Source organism: Penaeus monodon, unplaced genomic scaffold, assembly GCF_015228065.2.
Source record: "Penaeus monodon isolate SGIC_2016 unplaced genomic scaffold, NSTDA_Pmon_1 PmonScaffold_6741, whole genome shotgun sequence".
In the NCBI taxonomy this organism is placed as follows: Eukaryota; Metazoa; Arthropoda; class Malacostraca; order Decapoda; family Penaeidae; genus Penaeus; species Penaeus monodon.
In genome coordinates, this window is record NW_023661819.1 from 1 (window position 1) to 16,989 (window position 16,989).

A 16,989-nucleotide genomic window follows, 5' to 3' on the forward strand; every position below is an offset into this window, starting at 1 on the left:
TAAACTTTGGTATATTCTTAACTTTTTAACATTACTCAGCCCAATTATTCAAGCATTGGTTCTCTAATATACGAATACGGAATAATGAATTTCTCAGAAACAAATATACATATTGGTTTCTCTTTAAAAATATCCATTATGGACCTTAATATAAAGCAACAGTGAATATACTGCGTACCCTCAAATTAAAAGAGAAGCTTGTGGGGAAACAAGAAAACTGAATTTGTAGGGTAAACTCGCATATTTTACACTTTTTCCCTTTTATCTAGTGTAATAATATAAACATATATAGTACCGGATACAAAAATAGTAAATAAAGCATCATCTTTCTAAGAAAATAAATATAAATTTTTCTAAAAAAAAAATTTAAGACTAATTTTATCAGCTAAAGACTAATAAATGAGGTATACATAAGTAACATAGGGTGTAAAAGACCAAGTAAGTGGAGTATACAAGGTGGTCACAGACGAATTTTTGTTCATTCTTTACTTCGTGTCCCTGTCCCTCAGTACAACCCGCGGTTTATTCCTTAACAATGTAGGCCCTAAGTCTAGAATATTATCCGCTTATTAATCACACCCTTTCTCACCTCTTGAATCGCTTCCCATGTTTTGGGTGATTCCCAACTTGTGTGATTCGTGGATATCCATAGGGAATGTCACGAGCGCCCATCACAAGATACCCAAGAGAGCATTTATTTATAATTTTCCGCTCGTTCACTTCATGTATGGCATTTTGGGGCATAGATCCCCTCGTCGGGGTTTTTCTACATTATAGCTAACTGACCTACCTCGGCAGATCGATTTTCTGACCCCAAAGAAAATTTGTTTGTTTAAAAACCTTGTGAATTTTTTTTTTACGTCACCTTTCCCTGCGCGCATATCATTAAATGCTGAATTCATTGTGGTAGTTAAATAACTTTTAGCTAGCATTGCAAATTTTACCTCAGTTTTGTTATAGAAAACGTTAATATTCGTGTTTGTGATTCATTCTCTGTGTGAGGTCCTCCAAATTTCACTCTCGTTTCACAACACACGCACACACTCACTCACTCTCCACGCAGAACCCAAAAAAAAAATAAAAATTTTCATTATAGGTTTTGTTGTTGGCAGGCGTAAAATCTATGATGTATCTCTTTTTGCCCACGATTTGTCAGATGTGACGAGTGACTCGTACATTTATTTCTTCTCTATGTGACGACAATTGGTTCAAGTAAATTGTTACGGATTGCCCTTGTCGTTTACCTTATCTACTCTTATGTCTATCAAGAACCGTTTGGTAGTTCAAGCCAGGTTCATGCGGATCACTACTGACATCTCCCTCTCTCTATTTTATCTTTGTAAAAATTAAAAAAAAAAATATAAAATAAATAATTCAAAACCAACATTAAAAACTGCAAAATTAAATAAATAACCAGCTAGTGGTACTTTAACACCCGCTTCTCTGTTGTCTTTCTTTTTCTCTTACTATTGGCCCCTTTCATGTATGATCTGGTTCCCCGGGCTAAAATATACAGTCAAACCAACAATAACCGATACGGCACCGAAGGAGGATCCTGCTGCAGAACCGGTCACCTTAGGGTGCTGTTGGGAAGGAAGTCACCTGAAGATCGCCATAGGCCTTCAAGACCAGGATGTGTCAGAGCAGGTGTTAAGCTGTCCCATGATGTAGTGGACGGGCCCTTGCCTGCCGAGACGCCCATAGATTCAGGAACTAACCCCGCAGGTACATGGCCCAGGCTGAAAGTGGAGGGCGACGGTGGCGACGCCCGCAGATCCAGGGCAAATCCCGAGCTCGTCACACGGTATTCAGTATGAGTGCCGGGCCCCTGCAGACACCGTAGATCCGACGAAGATTTCAAGACATAAAGATGAGCATGCCGCCCAGAAAGGGCCTGGACGAGATCTGTGAGGACGTGTGGACGAGAACGCCGCAGTTAGGCCTGGGGAAAAATTGAAAGTCCCAGCACCCAATAAAGGGGACCTGGCAACTTCAACTGTCTCCAAGGGATTACACCAACAAAAAGAGGGCACAGGACGAGCCCCGCCCAAAGATCACCAAAAAAAGAAAGGGGACGGACGACACCAGAGTCCCCGAAGCAGAAAAAGGCCCGGGGCGAGGGGCAGTGGTGGCCAGCATATGGCATATCATAATCTTTTTCTTAACAATAGACCATTGGCGTTTTTCCACATGGTCCAAAACCCCAAAAAGAACCAAGACTCAGCGAGGGGGTGATGACGGTTATCTGACCTCGCCCGTCGAGGACGGCAGATACACCCAGGCGGGAAGAAGGGGACCAGGGACGAGCGCCACGAAGATGCCACCAAGAAAAATGCACCGAGAACGAGACGACCACCAAGTTGGGTCCCCCTTTGAGCAGATCAATGTCCCGGGGCGAGGCGCGAGTAGGTGGCCGAGCAATATGGCATAACAAAAAGTCTATTTCGTAAAAATAGACCATTGGCTTTTTTTACCACTGGCCCCAAACCCCAAATAAAACCCTGACTCAGGGGGGGGTGTAGATACGAGTTATCTGACCTCCCTGTCAGGACGGACAGATTACACCAAGGCGAGGAAGAAGGGGACACGGGGGACAGCAGCCACGAAGATGCCCCAAGAACAATGCACGCGAGAACGAGACGACCAGCCAGTTGGTCACCCTTGAAGCAGATTAATGTCCCGAGGGCGGGGCGAGTAGGGGGCCCGGAAATTGGGAATACTAAGCTTTCTTAACAAAGCCATATGGCTTTTTACCCCAAGGGCCCAAAAAATCCCAAATAAGAACCATGACTCACGGGGGTGTGATGAGAGTTATCTGACCTCCCCTGACCCTTCGGGCCCAGCGCCCGACTTGCTAAGGTCGGACTCCTTCCCCTTTAGGGGCCCCCCCCCGCCCGGGCGGGTCGGCCTGACACGTGACAACCCCCTTTCCCTTTGACATGTCTCGGGTTCCCTACTGTGTGGTACTCTTCAATAAAGGTTACGCCGTTATCCATATACACCCCCCAAGCCACTGTACAAGGTTCATAGACTTTTTTAGTGGGCGCGTGTGTTTGTGGGATTTCTTGTTTATTTTGTTGTATTTATATTTTATATATATATACATATATATATATATATATAAATATATATTATAAAAGAGAGAGAGGAGAGAGAGAGAGAGGAGAGAAGAAGTATTATTTGATTTGTATGCATTATATTTATATATATTTAATATTAATTATATTATATAAAATTATATATATATTGTTGTGGGTGTGGTTTTGTGTGGTGTTATATATATATATATAATAATATAAGATTATATATATATATAATATTAATATATGGATATATATATGTAATAAAATTTTTTATATATTATATGTATTATTATATATATTATAATATATATAATATATATATAAATATTATATTATAATACGTCAGGGTTCGATTTATAAAAGAAATAAGAACAAAGGGTTAAGGTAAACGGAAAAACCCCAGGGGAAAAACCAACAAAAAGGGTTTACGGGTTCCCGGGGCCCTATACCTACACTAATAAAAAATATGTACAAACAGGAGCGTGGGGGGGAAAAGGGGATCCAGGGGGGCAGGCGAGGTCACATGGCGGAAGGAGCACACGATCAAAGTCACGGGACAATTACTAAATTTTTGACTGGTCCCCTTTTAGGGGCCGCGCCGATGTTTAAAAGGGGAAATCCCCCGTCCCCCCAAGGGGCCAGAAGGCCAATCACGGGTGCCCTGGGCCGCCCATTTTGCCCGGGGGTAAACACCCCGCGGAATTTCGGGGGGGTATGTTCGGGAAGCGCCCAATCAAGGAAAGTTCTCCGCCCCGCGAGCCCCCAGGAACCCGTAAGAAGGACAGCATTGCCCAAGATAAAACTTGACTTTCCTCCCCCCATTTTTTAAGAAAACCTCCGGAGTGGATTTAAATCCCCCAAGCATTTTGGGCTTTGAGTTCTTGATTCCTTCAAAACCGGGGCCCCTTGTGGGTTTTCCTTGGTAATGTAGCTCCGGGCCTTCCCTTCCGTCACCCCCCAACTCCCCCGGGGCCGATCACGGCCCTCCCTTTGGGTTGGGGTTTGGGTGAAACCGTCGCTCCCCCACCATCCCCTATTTCCCGGTAGTTTTCCCCCGGGGTGCCCTCGGCGGTGAGTTTCCCCCGGGGGGGTTCCCTCGGCGGGCAGCCCTGGGGGTGTCCCGGGGGCCCAAGCTCCTCCGGGGTGCCCTCGGCGGGCCCGCCCCTCCCGGGGTTTTCCCTCGGAAGGCCCCCCCGGGGGTTTGTCCTCGGCAGGCAGCTCCCCGGCAGGTCCTCGGCAGGCATCCCCCCGGAAGGCCCTCGGAAGGCAGCCCCCTCCGGTATGTCCTCGGAGGCAGCCCCCCGGGAAAGCCTGGGCCCGGGCCCCAGCTCCTCCGTTTCCCTGGGCAGGCAGCTCCCCCGGGCATACCCCGGGAAAAGGCAGCCCTCCGGATATCCCCCCGGCAGGCAGCTCCTCCGGCAAGCCCTCGGCAGGCAGCTCCTCGGAAAGTCTTCGGCAGGCGCTCCCCCGGCAAGCCCTGGCGGGGCAGCCCTCCAAAAGTCCTGGGCAGGCAGCTCCCCGGAAATTCCTGGGAAGGCAGCTCCCCCGGTTTTCCCTCGGGGGCAGCCCCTTTCCGGAAAAAACCCTTTCGGCGGGCAGCTCCTCCGGTTTTGCCCCGGAAGGCAGCTCCCCCGGAAAAGTCCTGGGCAGGCGGGCCCCTCCGGCATATCCTCGCAGGCAGCTCCCCCGGGGAAAACCCCCGGGAAGGCACTCCCCCGGGCATACCCTGGGCGGGGGCAGCTCCCCCGGGCAAGTCCGGGGCAGGCAGTCCCCCGGCGAGCCCTGGGCCAGGCGCCTGGGCAAGTCTTCGGCGGGCAGCTCCCCCGGAAAAGTCCTGGGCAGGCAGCTCCCCCGGGAAAGTCCTCGGCGGCAGCTCCCCGGGCCCAAAAATCCTGGGCAGGCAGTTCCTCCGGTATATCCTGGGGGGGAAGCTCCCCGGGCATATTCGGCAGGCAGCCCTCCGGCATATCCTCGGAGGCAGCCTCCTCCACAACCCTGGGCAGGCGCTCCTCCGGCTGCCCTCGGGCAGGCAGCTCCCCCGGTTTGTCCCCGGCAAAAAATCCCCCCGGGGCCATATCCTCGGCGGGCAGTCCTCCGGCAGCCCCGTTGCCCACCACCCCCCCTTTTTTGGGGTCGGGAAACCCCACGCAACCGGCCCGGGGGGTTTTGAAAGTCTACACCCACCATTTGTTTTCTCCTGCGCTTTCCTCGGCAGGCATTTTTTCCCCTGCCCCGTCCCCGGCGGGCATTTTCTCCTGGGGTTTCCCCGGCGGGTTGTTTCCCTTTGCGCGTCTGGGAAAGGACATTTCCCCTCCGGGGAAAGGGGGACGACTCTCCGGGGTCCTGGGCAGGCGCGACTCATCCTTTGCGCCCGGGCAGGCGACGGATTTCTTTTCCGGGGGGCCTGGGCAGGCGACGACTCTTTCCGGGTTTGCGCCCTGGGCAGGCGACGACTCATCCGGTGCGCCCGGGGCGGCGCCCGACTCTCCGGTGCGCCCCTGGGCGGGCCGGGGACTCACCGGGTCGCCCTGGGCAGGCGACGACTCATCCGGCCCCGGGGCAGGCAAAGACTAAATCCGGCGGTCCTGGGCAGGCAAAAGGATCATCCGGCCGCCCTGGGCAGGCGAAAACCATCCGGCGGGTCCGGGGCAGGCGCGACTCATCCGGCGCGTCCTGGGCAGGCGACGACCCCCCCCGGGTGCGTCCGGGGCAGGTAGCCTTCCGCAGCCCATGCTCACCATCTCCTTGGGAAATTGCACCCCACCCCAAAATGGTCGTTCGGGGTGCAAATTTTCCGCACCCACCAGTTTACCAAGCGGCAGGGCAACGGCGGTTTAACTCCTGGGGACTTCGTGCAGTCGTTTGGCGTGGTGTTAAATGTGGGCTAAAGGGCTTCCCGACCGCGCCGCTTTTTCCCGGGGGGCCTTTCCCCCGGGTTTTTTTTTCTTATTCTTCCCGTTTTCTGTCCGTCTTCCCCGACGGGGATTCCCGCTGGGGAGGGTCCTTGGGCAAAAGGGAAAACCCCGTCCAGGTGCGACTCCGTGGTCGGGCCCGCTCCTCTGGCCAGCGTTCTCTCCCGGGACTTTTAGTTTCCCCGGGCGACGGGGCTCCCTCGCGTCGGGGGGGGCAGAGCAAGGCCAAAACGGAGGGCCCACGGGTTTTCCAAGCCCCTTGCTTGGGCCCTTTCCGGGGGGCCTGGGCCTTTCGCCGGGTTTCCCGCGACGTGTCTTCCGCCAGCTGCCCCTGTACCCCACGTTCCCGGTAGTACGGGGCCCGCTGCTCGCGTCGATCCTTCCTGCTCCTTTTGTAGTGAAAAAGGGCCCTGCCTTAAAAGGCCCAAAAAATTTACCTTCCTTTTCGTAGTCCCTCATGGTGCCGTTTTCCAGACCGGTTTTGATCCTGGGAAGGGCGCCCAAAGTCCCGGGTTCGACTTATAAAAAAATAAAGAATCAAAACCCGGGCAAGGGCAACCCCGGAAAAAAACCAGAGGAAAAATACAGAAAGGTTTTTTGGGGAAAAGGGACTATACAACACATACATAGCAAAAATTTTGTACAAACAGGACGTGGGAGGCCCGAGAGGATCCAAAGGCAGGGGAGGTCCCATGGGGGAAGGGGCACACAAATCAAAGTCACGGGGCAACTACCGAATTTTTTTACTGGTGTCCTTTTTGGGCCGCGCCGATGTTTACAAGGGAATCCTCGGCCCCCCCCCCACGGGCAGGGAAAGGGGGAAACCGGGGACCCGGGACCGCCCACTTTGACCGGGTTTAAAAATCGCGGAAGGTCCCGGGTATGTTGGGAAGGGGACCAAACACAGGGAAGCAAAGGGCCCCCCCGCGAGCTCCCGAGAACCCCGTCAGAAAAGGGCCAAACAGTGCCCAAGAAAGAACTTGACATATCCCTAATTATAATATATAATATAATATATAAAATATAAAATATATATATATTTAAAAATATATAATTGTGTATATTATATACATATATGTATACACCCACACACACACACACACAAAAAAAATACCCTACATACATAAATATAAAAATATTTATATATATATATAATATTATATATATAATTTTAAAAATATTAAATCCCTTTTTATAATAAAATAAAATTTTTAAAATATACATACTAACATTGGGGGTGTGTTGTGTGTTTTGTTTTGGTGTGTGTGTGTGTTTTGGTTTTTTTTGTGTGTGTTTGGTGTGTGTGTGTGTGTGTGTTTCGTGTTTCGTGTGCGGTGCGTGGGCGTGGCGTGTGCGTGGGGGTGTTGTTTTTTTGTGTGTGTGTGTGTGTTTTGTGTTTTTTTGTTTTTTTGTTTGTTTGTTTTTTTTGTTTGTTTTTTGGGTGTGTGTGTGGTCCCGTCTGTGTGTGCACTTTTTATTATATCCCAATTTTAAAAGTTGTGTGTAATATGTATAATATATATAATTTTATTTTATATATAAAATTAATTATATTAATAGTAAAATAAATATATATAAATATATATATTTTAATAATATAAAATATAAATATAATATTATTTATATACAAACACACACACACCTACACACAGGGGGGGCTCAGTGAAAATTTCCCTTGAACCACTACGCTTATTCCCCAGGAGAATGAAAATTTTTACATAATAAAGGGCAAAAATCTTTAAGGTAAGTGGACTTTTTAGCCTTAACACGTTTTTTACACAGTGGTGAGGGGGCAATAAAATGTGAAAATGGAACGGCTGCACACCAAGAGATTTTTAAAGAAAAAAAAGCAATTTTTGGGGGGTTGCCCCCCATCTATGAAGTGGTTAAAAAAATGACACGCCCCCTTCAGGTGGGGTCGGAGAAGTGTGGAAACGGCTCCACCCCGGACCCCTCCATCAAATGGAGATGCTATTTTGGGGGAAACCCCCGTATTATGTTCATCAATTTTCCCCAAATTTTTAAATTGTGTTTTGGTCCCGTGGACAAAAAAATCATTAAAGGGCCCTCGCATATGCAAAAGTTTTCTGCTCGATGGGTTTCCAGGCTACTCACAAAACCCTTTTCCCGGCATGAACAAGCCATTGTTCCCCGGGTCGTTAGCCAGTGCCCAAAAAACCAGGAGGACTTTTTTATATACTATTCGCCGGATAAAATTTGGGGCCCTCACTAGATTCCAAAAAATTAAAACCAGTCAAAAAAAGGAACACTTTTTTCCTACCCCCCCAAAAAAGGGCGGCAAGGTCATGTCAAGTATTTTTTTGGGGCCAGCATGGGTAAAAGATTATGGATTTTTTTGACAAAAAGGTTTCAATTTCACGAGTTACTACTTCATTGTTACAGAAATTATGGGAGGCTATCAAAACTGTATTTTCAATTTACCAGTGGAAGCACAGTTCTTGGGGCCCCTATCCCTTTCCCCCTTTTCTCCTGACCTTGCATCATCTTTCCCCCTTTCGTATTCTTGAAGGGGAAACGGTTTTTTCCCCAAAAAAAATGAGACACTGATTTTTGCCTTCAAACCCCAACATGCGAACTTCTGGTTTTTAAAACCCAAAACATTTTTTGGGGTAAGGGCATTTTTTAACCTACAGATATTATCATTATGTTAAATTTTAGCTTCCCGGAAAGCAAAATGGGTCGGGGAAAATTTTAAAATCCCCCGGGATTTTTAAAAAATTAAATAAAAAAATTTTAAAAATTATTATAATTTTGTTGGGTGTTGGGTTTTTGGTTTTTGGTTGGTGTTGGGGGGGTTTTGGGGTTTTGGGGTTGGTGGGTGGGATGTTGGGGTCGTTTAAGGAAAATATGTTTTTAAGGGGGGTTTTTTAAAACGGACCCTTCAGCTCCCCCCCTCTTCCCGCATGTATATGTTCCAGTGGAAACAAAACCCAAATGCTAGGCCCCCCCGAGGTTGTGCTAAATCCCCCGGGGGGGGTTTTCCCCCTTTCCGGGTTTCCCCGGGCCCTTCCCATACTAGCTGTCCTTTCAACGCTTTCAACCTTCAAATGATAAAAAGAAAAGAAACTACCCCTTTCCCCTTTAATAAGTTTCCCCTTTTTAAAGGAAATAATTTATTATGTTTAATAAAAGTTTTGGATGGTTTATATAACAAATTACACAAACCTTCTGTAAAACACTTTTGTCAAATTTTTATAATATATATATATATATATATATATTATAATATATATAATATATATTTTTTAAAATATTATATATATTTTGGGTTTATTTTATTATAATATTTTTTTAAAAAATATAATAATATATAAAATAATATATATAATGTATATATATAGGGATATATATATATTATATATATTATATATTATTATATATATATAAAAATATATTTTAATATGATGATATTTATGCACACACACACACCACACCACACCACACACACACACACCACACACCACACACACAACACACCACACACACACCCCAAACCCACCATAGATCAGTGTCATTCCAAAAATCAAAACTTTACTTACCCCTTTCTCTGGTTTTTGTGTCCGTTGTTTTTAGTATTTTTGCATCTTGGGTAAAAAGGGAAAACTTTATATTTTTCTAAAACCCCGGTTTTTGGTTCCCCCAAACGGGAAATTTTACCCAAAAGGGCTAAAGGTTTGGGTATTTTTTAAAAAGGGGAAACAAGGGGGGCCCTTTCCTTCATGTGCATCCCCGTACTTCGGAAAAGGGAACAGAGAAAGGAAGCCCCAACCCATTTAAACCCTAAAAACATCTTGAGTTCCCTGCCCTCTAGTATATTTTTCCCAAAGCCTTTATGTCTAACTTTTAAACCCTCAACAAAAAAAACGATTAGCGCACCCCAAATTTTTCATCTCTGAATGGGCCGGGTGTTGGAAACCATCACAGAGGCAGAAACCCAAACTGATACCCTACACAAACCCGGTACAGCATGTTCCAAACACCTCCGAACAAACGGGAGGGGGGGCATTCAACGAGCTCCCCGCCCCCCCCCTTAGGGCGTGGGAAAATTTTCCGGGGGGCCTGGAAGCGTTTGGGGGGTTTGGGGCACCCCCCCCCCCACCCCGCCCCCGCCATGGCCCTCTTTGCTGTGTGCCCCTACCAAACCCCCCAAAACCCCAAACCAAAAAAGCTGTACTCAAATCACCCACCCACACCACTGACCTTTTGGGATGCGAGATACCCGTCAGAAAGAGGGTTACTTGGGTTTTAATGAAACGACCCCCTTGACCTGAAAATGGGGCTCCATCTTTCAAAATTTGTAAATTTCCCCATTTATGAACAAAGAACCTGGTTTTGACCCTTTAAGTTTTAGATGAATGAACACCTCCTCACCTTTCCCTGTAGGCCTCAACCTTTGGGTGTTAGGAAATTTGCACCCCGTCCTCAGCCCCCTGGCTAGTACAGTGGTAACTTCGGCCTCTCATCCAGGGGTGGGCGGTTCCGCCCCGCCCGGCGCGAGAATTTTGCACTGTCCCCGGAGGTTCTGCTGGGGCTGGGCCCCACGGCGGGCAAGGACCGGTTCCCCGGGGTAGCAGCACTACACCGGAGCAAAATCAAGCAGACAGTGTCAACCAAAAATTCCCTTTGTACAAAGGAACCAAAAACCCAAAAATTTAAAAATTTAAAAAAAATAAAATCAACCAAGCCCAGGAAAAAAGGGCCACTCACATAGTTTTATCATGCACCCCGGGCATGGATCCCCAACCCCCGTGGCAGACGTTTTACCGTTGATGGGGAGGCAAGGGGACACTACCTCTCAACCCCCCAAACGGAAGCCCTTGCGCTGGGGTCCAAGATTGGTGAGGGACGGAGGGAAACCCTACTGAGGGGTCCCAGGAGGATGAGCAAAATGTTTGGTGCCCCAAGGCCTATGAGAGGGGAGGTGTACCCACCCCTGGGGCTTCCATTTGGGGCCCAAGGAGAACTCTCCCACGTGTGTTTCCCCGTGCGTGGCATCCCTTTTACCATGAAACAGGATCCTGGGGGTTTGAGCGATGCTGCACGCCGCCCTGCAGCTGCAACCACCTTTTTGGGTCCTTTATTCGGTTAAAATGGGGGGTTGATCGGCCCGGTAAAGCAATCGGCTGGTCAAAAGGGCTAAGGTAAAGCAGGCACTATTCAGTCGTAGGCATGGTCCCCGACTGCCTCAACTGTAATAGTGGCTGGGGATATTTCCTCATTACCCCTTGGTGTTGGGGTTTTTGAGCCCCAACTATAGCTTCCCCCCTTTGGACTCCATGGTGGGTGGGGGGGGGGGGAAAAATAAAGAATTCAAATTTGTATAGTACAAAAAAAATTTAAAAAATCTACCTCCCCCTGCGACCTAGCAATCCCTCGCCATTCCCTCTGGAACACACACGTTGTCAAGCAAAAAGGGGAATCGAAAGGTTTCCCCGGGGCCCCAAAACCAGGTAAGAGGGGTAAAGCCTCCTCAGTCTACTAAGGAAATTTACCTGGAAAAATAAAAAGCTTTTCATATAGTAGTACCGGTAGTGAAGCCCATTGAGGGTATCACATGGATTTTAAACTTTTCGAAGTACTCGGAAAAATTAAAGGGTATGTCAACGGACCCTTGCATCCCCCAAAAGCTGATAATTTTGAGTTTCGCACCGACGAGGTGCCTTGGGTTTGGATAGCGAACCCTGGGGCTCAATTTTTCATGTTTCCTCAAAAAACCCCTCAATCAGTGTAAGGGATTGTTTTTTTCCCAACCTGGGGGTTTCTGAGGAAAAAACTGTTAAGGGGAACTAGAGATTTTAATGTATGGCAGTAAAATTTTTTTAGAAAAATTTGATTTTTGGGAAAACAGCGCACCAGCTCTTCTTCTAATTTTTAACACTTTATCCCCCAGAATGGGTTTAAAGTTAGCGGTTACCACTAAAGGGTAAAGCCTATTCCAACCCTATGCGGTGCCCCCATCCGGGGTAGGGGCATGGACCCAACTTTCCCTTTTTAAAGAAAGGACAACCAAGAATATGTGTAAATTTTGTACAAAGGTCTAAAGGGAGATGACAACTGTCCAGGTCCAATATGCTTTTACCATGCAAAGAATCTCTGAAGCTTCTTCAAAGAAAATGTAAAGGTACAATTTGAAAAGGAAGTTTTGGGTAAAAAGGAGCAGGAGAAAGTTGTTTTCCAGAGCAAAGGAGTTCGTGGGGTGACAGCTCCTGCTGCCAAAAACCCACGGGGGCCTTGCGCAGGCAGAACCCCCGAAGAAAAGGCTCAGGCCCGTTTGCCCAGGAAAAGGAATCCTAAACCCTGCCCAAAAAGACTCCAGCGCCACAACACCCCGGGGGCCCTCCGCTGTAGACGAATGCCCAAAAGCAAGGCTCAGGTCCTTTTTTTCCCCGGGCAAAAAAATCCAAAACTGTCCAAGGGAAACCTGGGAAACTAGTTCCCAGGTAAAAGCCTTTAAAAAAAGGACTCCCCAGGATCATGGAAAGGGACGCCAAAAGGTGTGGGGAAAACCCTTACCACGGTGCGCCAAACCTTATAAAGAAATAATAAAAAAGAACGGAACCCAAAATTCAATGGAATGTAGGGAATTCCGAAAATGGGAAGAAGGGGAAATCTGATGTTTGAAATCCGTTTGGTATCCCTAAAAGAGATTATGACAGGAAAATAAAACCCTTTTCCCCGAGAGGTTTTCATTTCAGGCCCATTATGAACCCTTTTGAAAAGGGCCCTCAGGAGGAGTAGCAGAAAGGTATTATTTTCCCTTCCAGCCCCTCAAAACCTGCAGGGGAAGGCTGTGAAAAGGCTTGACAGACCTTTCACTGTTGCATCCTTCCTTCCCCACATAATTCAAAATAAAATTTTTGGGGGAAACTACTTGGGCAGTTCCACATCATTTTTTACCCTTTGGGGGATTTATGGTCGGGTCACTCGGGGGGACATTTTTTTCAACCCTCGAGGAGCCTTGTTTTTAAGGTAAGCGTAAACAGAATTCCTTTGCCGCGACGTAAAATGTTAGCATCTTTTTTGACCTTGAAAAGCTTTAAACCCTTTGGGAAACATGGGATATCGAAGGATGCTTTTTTAAAGGAATTCCATTTAAAAGTTCCTTCTAAAGGAAAAGGTTGGGGGGAAAAAGTTTTTCCCCCCAAAAAATGGAAGGGGTCCAAAGGGGTTTTTCTATTACCCCGTTTGATTTCTTTTTAAAAAAAATTGTAAAAAAGGGGGCCGTTTTTCCAAAAATTTTGGGGGGCTTTAACGGTTGCTCAGGGGAACTTTAAAGGTGGAAAAAAACAAGCAGGGGTGCTATAAATTTTTGGAAGTGGGAAAAGGGTTTTTTTTTAAACAAACCACTTCATTTCCCCAAAAAAAAAGGGGTTACCCCCCCTTTTTGGGAAACCCCCCAAGCCAAAAAGGTTAAAATTGGGCAATTTTTTTAATTTTGGGGCCTCCCTCAAAAATTAAAAAAGGGGGCTAAAACGTTTTTGCGGTTTTCACATCTTTTTGAAGGGCCCAAAATTTCCGGGGGTTTCCGGGTTTCGTGTCTGATTTGGGTTGGGGGTTTTTCAATCCGTTTCCGTAGGGGGCTTTGGGTTTTGAATTCCTTTTGGGGGTTTTGGCCCCCTTAATCCTGAGCTGAGAAAGGGGAAACCCCCTCCTTTTTTAAACCGGACTAATACCTGTTTTAAAAAAAACAAAGTTGGGGGTCTTAAAAGGTTTTTTCCCCTTTTGGAAAAAATTTTGGGGGGGAAAAAACCCCCCCTTAAAAAATTGTCCCTGGTTTGGTTGGAATTAAGGAAAAAGCGAAGCCTGATTTTCGGAATTGGGGGGGGGAAATAACAAAGTTTAGAGAAATTTTCTTCAGCTACAAAAAGGCCCAAGGGAAATTTCTGGGAAAACAAAATGGGGGGGCCCCCTCCAAAAAAAGCCAAATGGCAGTTTTTTTTTTGCAACCTCTTTTTTTGGATTAAAGCCCCTTTTTCAAGAAAAAGTCTTAGAACCATTCTCCTTTGGTAATTGCTTCGTATGTAAACAACAAGAGTTAAATTTTTGGGGTTGGGGGGGGGATTTTTGCACTGATGTCAAAAAAAATTGTGTGAGGCCAGCCTGTTTGGGTTTTGGGAATCGAGCTCAAAGGGAAGGAGTTGGGCCCCTTTTTTTTTTTCCCCTTCCCCCAAACCCCAAAAAGATGGAGTTTTTTCGTTGGGGAAAATGGGGATATCCATAAACAAAAAGAGAGATTAAAAAGACTTGAGTTGGGGAAACTTCCCCCTCGAAATGGTTTAAAAAAGACTGAAGGGCCCCCAAAAATACCATGGGGGGAAAATTTTAAAAGGAAAATTTTAAGAGCCGGTTTTTCGGTCCCCATTAGTAAAATTTGGAAATTTTGAAAAGGGTTTAGTTCCCCCATAAAAATTTTGGGGGAATTAAAATTAGGGGTTTACTTGGAGTAAAATTTTAATAAAAATTAATTTGCAAATTTTTTTTTAAATTTTATTTTTTAAAAAAATGCTTTTTTAATTTTTTATTTTTTGAAAATAAGTAGTTTTAAAAGTTTTAACCCAATACTATTTTTAAAAGGATTCGGAAACTGCGTTGCGCGGCAAAAATTTTTTAAAAAAAAAAAATCTCCCCAAAATTTTTTCTTTCCAAAAGGGGGACGTTTCCCAACCACCCCTTTCCTTTCCCAAAAAAAAATTACCCCAAAACCCCCCCAAAAAGGCCCCCGTTTTGGGGGAAATGGGAAAACCCCCCCTTTCAAACCCCCCCTTTTTTCCCAGAAAAAACCCCCCAAGGACGGTTGACCAAAGCCCATTTTCAAGCTCCCCCCCCCAAAAGAAAAACCCCCCCCCCACCAGGGGGGCCATTTTTTGGGGGGTTAAAAAATTTCCCCCAGGGTAAGGAACCCAAGCATGAAAGCCATGTCCTTTTAAAAGATTTTCTTCCCGTTGGGGGGGCCCCCTGACGGCTCCTTAAGTTTTAATTTTTTAAAAAAAAAAGATTTTCCACCCCAAATCTCAAAAAAAATTCCTGGGGGCCGGGCCCCCCGGGGGTTTGAAATAAAATTGCCGGCGGGTCAAGACCTCCGCCCTGGGGGTACCCCGGGGGCTTGGGGGGCCCCCTTTTTTCTATTTAGAACGCCCACAGATCGTTGGAAATAAGGAATCGAATCACCTCCCCCTTTATAACCCCCCCCCAAAAAAAATTTTTTTGACCCAACAGGGGTGAATTTTTAACAGTCGTTTTAAAAAACCGGGGTACCCCAAAAAAACCCCACCCCACCGCAAATGGCACAAAATCAAAATTCCCTCTTTTTCCCCCCCCCCATTTAAAATATTTTGGTTATGCCTCATACTGGGCCCCCCCCCCCCTGACCAAAAAAAAAAAGAGAGGGTACAAAAAACCAAATTCCGGTGGCCTTAAAAAAAACTTTTCGTAGCCCCATCCCTCCCATCCTCAAAAACCCCCCCGTTTGGCCCGGCCCCTGTTCCCCGCCCGCCCGTTCCCCCCCCCCCACCCTGGGACCAGCCGAACGGTGCCATCGGGCCTCAAAACCGGGGACCCCAAGCCAAAACCCACCCGCCGATTACCAAAACGACGAGAGGCCCCCCCCCCCTTTTTTAAAAATAAATTTGTTTAAAAAAACAGGACCCCTGCGGGGAAAACCCTCCCGCACCAAAAAAATTCCCCGGGGCAAAAGGCCCTTTTTTATTAAAAACCCGCCCCGAACGACTCGGGTGGGGGAAACCCCCCCCTGCCCAGAAATTTCCCCCTTGGCCCCCGCAAACCCTTTTATATGCACCCAGATCAGTGAGACCGCTTTAACTGTTGTCCCCAAAAAAGGGGAAAATTAAAAAACCCCCTTTAACCCCAACCCCAAAATCCCAAACCCCCAAAGCTGCACCAAGTCCCCCCCTTCCGTACCACATTTTCGCTATTATAAACGACACCTCCCCCCTTCCCCCCCCACTGCCCCCAAAAACCCCCCAAGGGTAAAAAGGGGGGGGGTTTTGGCCGCCTTTCCGAGCCACCTTTATGCCCCGGGCCCCCCCCTCCCCAAAACCAACACCGGGGGTTTGGGCCCGCCCCTGACCTAGAAGGACCGTTCCCCCCAGCCCGGCCCCCGGGCCCCCGGGAAAAAATGGTGCCCCGGGTGCCGGGGGCCCCCCCAACCCCTTGTCCACCCAAAGGACTGGGAAAAACCCCCCCCACCCCCCAAAAAAAAAAGGAAATTTCCCCCCACCAAAAGTTTTTGGGGGAAAAACCCATGAAAACCACACCAAAAAAAAATAAGGGGGGGGGTGGGTTTTTTTTTTTGGGGGTTTGGTAAAAATAATATTAAAAAAATACCCCAAATTTTTTTAAAAAAATTTTTTAAAATTTTTTAAATTTTTTAAAAATTTAATTTTTTTAAAAAAAAAAGAAATTGTAATTAGTAAAAATTTAAAAAAAATTTAAAAATTTAATTTAATAAAAACCCCTTTTTTTCTAAAAAACTACAAACACAACCCCAAAAGGGAAAAAATTACCCCATGCCTATCGGGGGGCCTTGGGATTTGCGTTTTAAAAAACCCCCCTTTTTTTCCGGACCCCTGCCCTTTCCAAGGTCCACCCCCCCTTCACCCAAAAAATTTAAACCCCCTTCCGCCTCGAAAAAATTTTTTTTAAAAAAAGGGGTGTCGGGGGGTTTTTTTTTTTTGATTTAAAAAAGGGATTTCCCAACTTTTATAAAATTGGGCAATAAGGGTTTTATGTATTTTGGGAAATTTTTTAAACAGAAAGGGTTTTAAACCTTTCGGGGGGGGTAAGCCCAACCAATTTGGGAGTCCCCCCCTTTCCCCCCAAAAAATTTTTTTTTTTCCCCTTTCCCTTCCCTCAAAAAAATTGGGCCCTCAATTCAAAAAGGGAAAAAGATATGAAATTTGGGCTAAAAATGCAATGTGAATACAAGGTTTTATAAATTTTCTTTAAAAAAATTT

General features: G+C 46.6%; 1 protein-coding gene across 1 annotated transcript; it reads left to right on the top strand.

Moving 5' to 3' along the window:
- The first annotated feature begins 1,870 nt into the window (after positions 1–1,870).
- LOC119571541 (translation initiation factor IF-2-like) lies at positions 1,871–5,971 on the top strand. The gene is made up of 6 exons (XM_037918800.1): positions 1,871–1,935; positions 2,212–2,405; positions 2,739–2,859; positions 3,719–3,855; positions 4,131–5,188; positions 5,891–5,971. The coding sequence occupies exons 1-6, from the start codon at positions 1,871–1,873 to the stop codon at positions 5,969–5,971; spliced, it is 1,656 nt and encodes a 551-aa protein (XP_037774728.1).
- Positions 5,972–16,989: the final 11,018 nt, after the last annotated feature.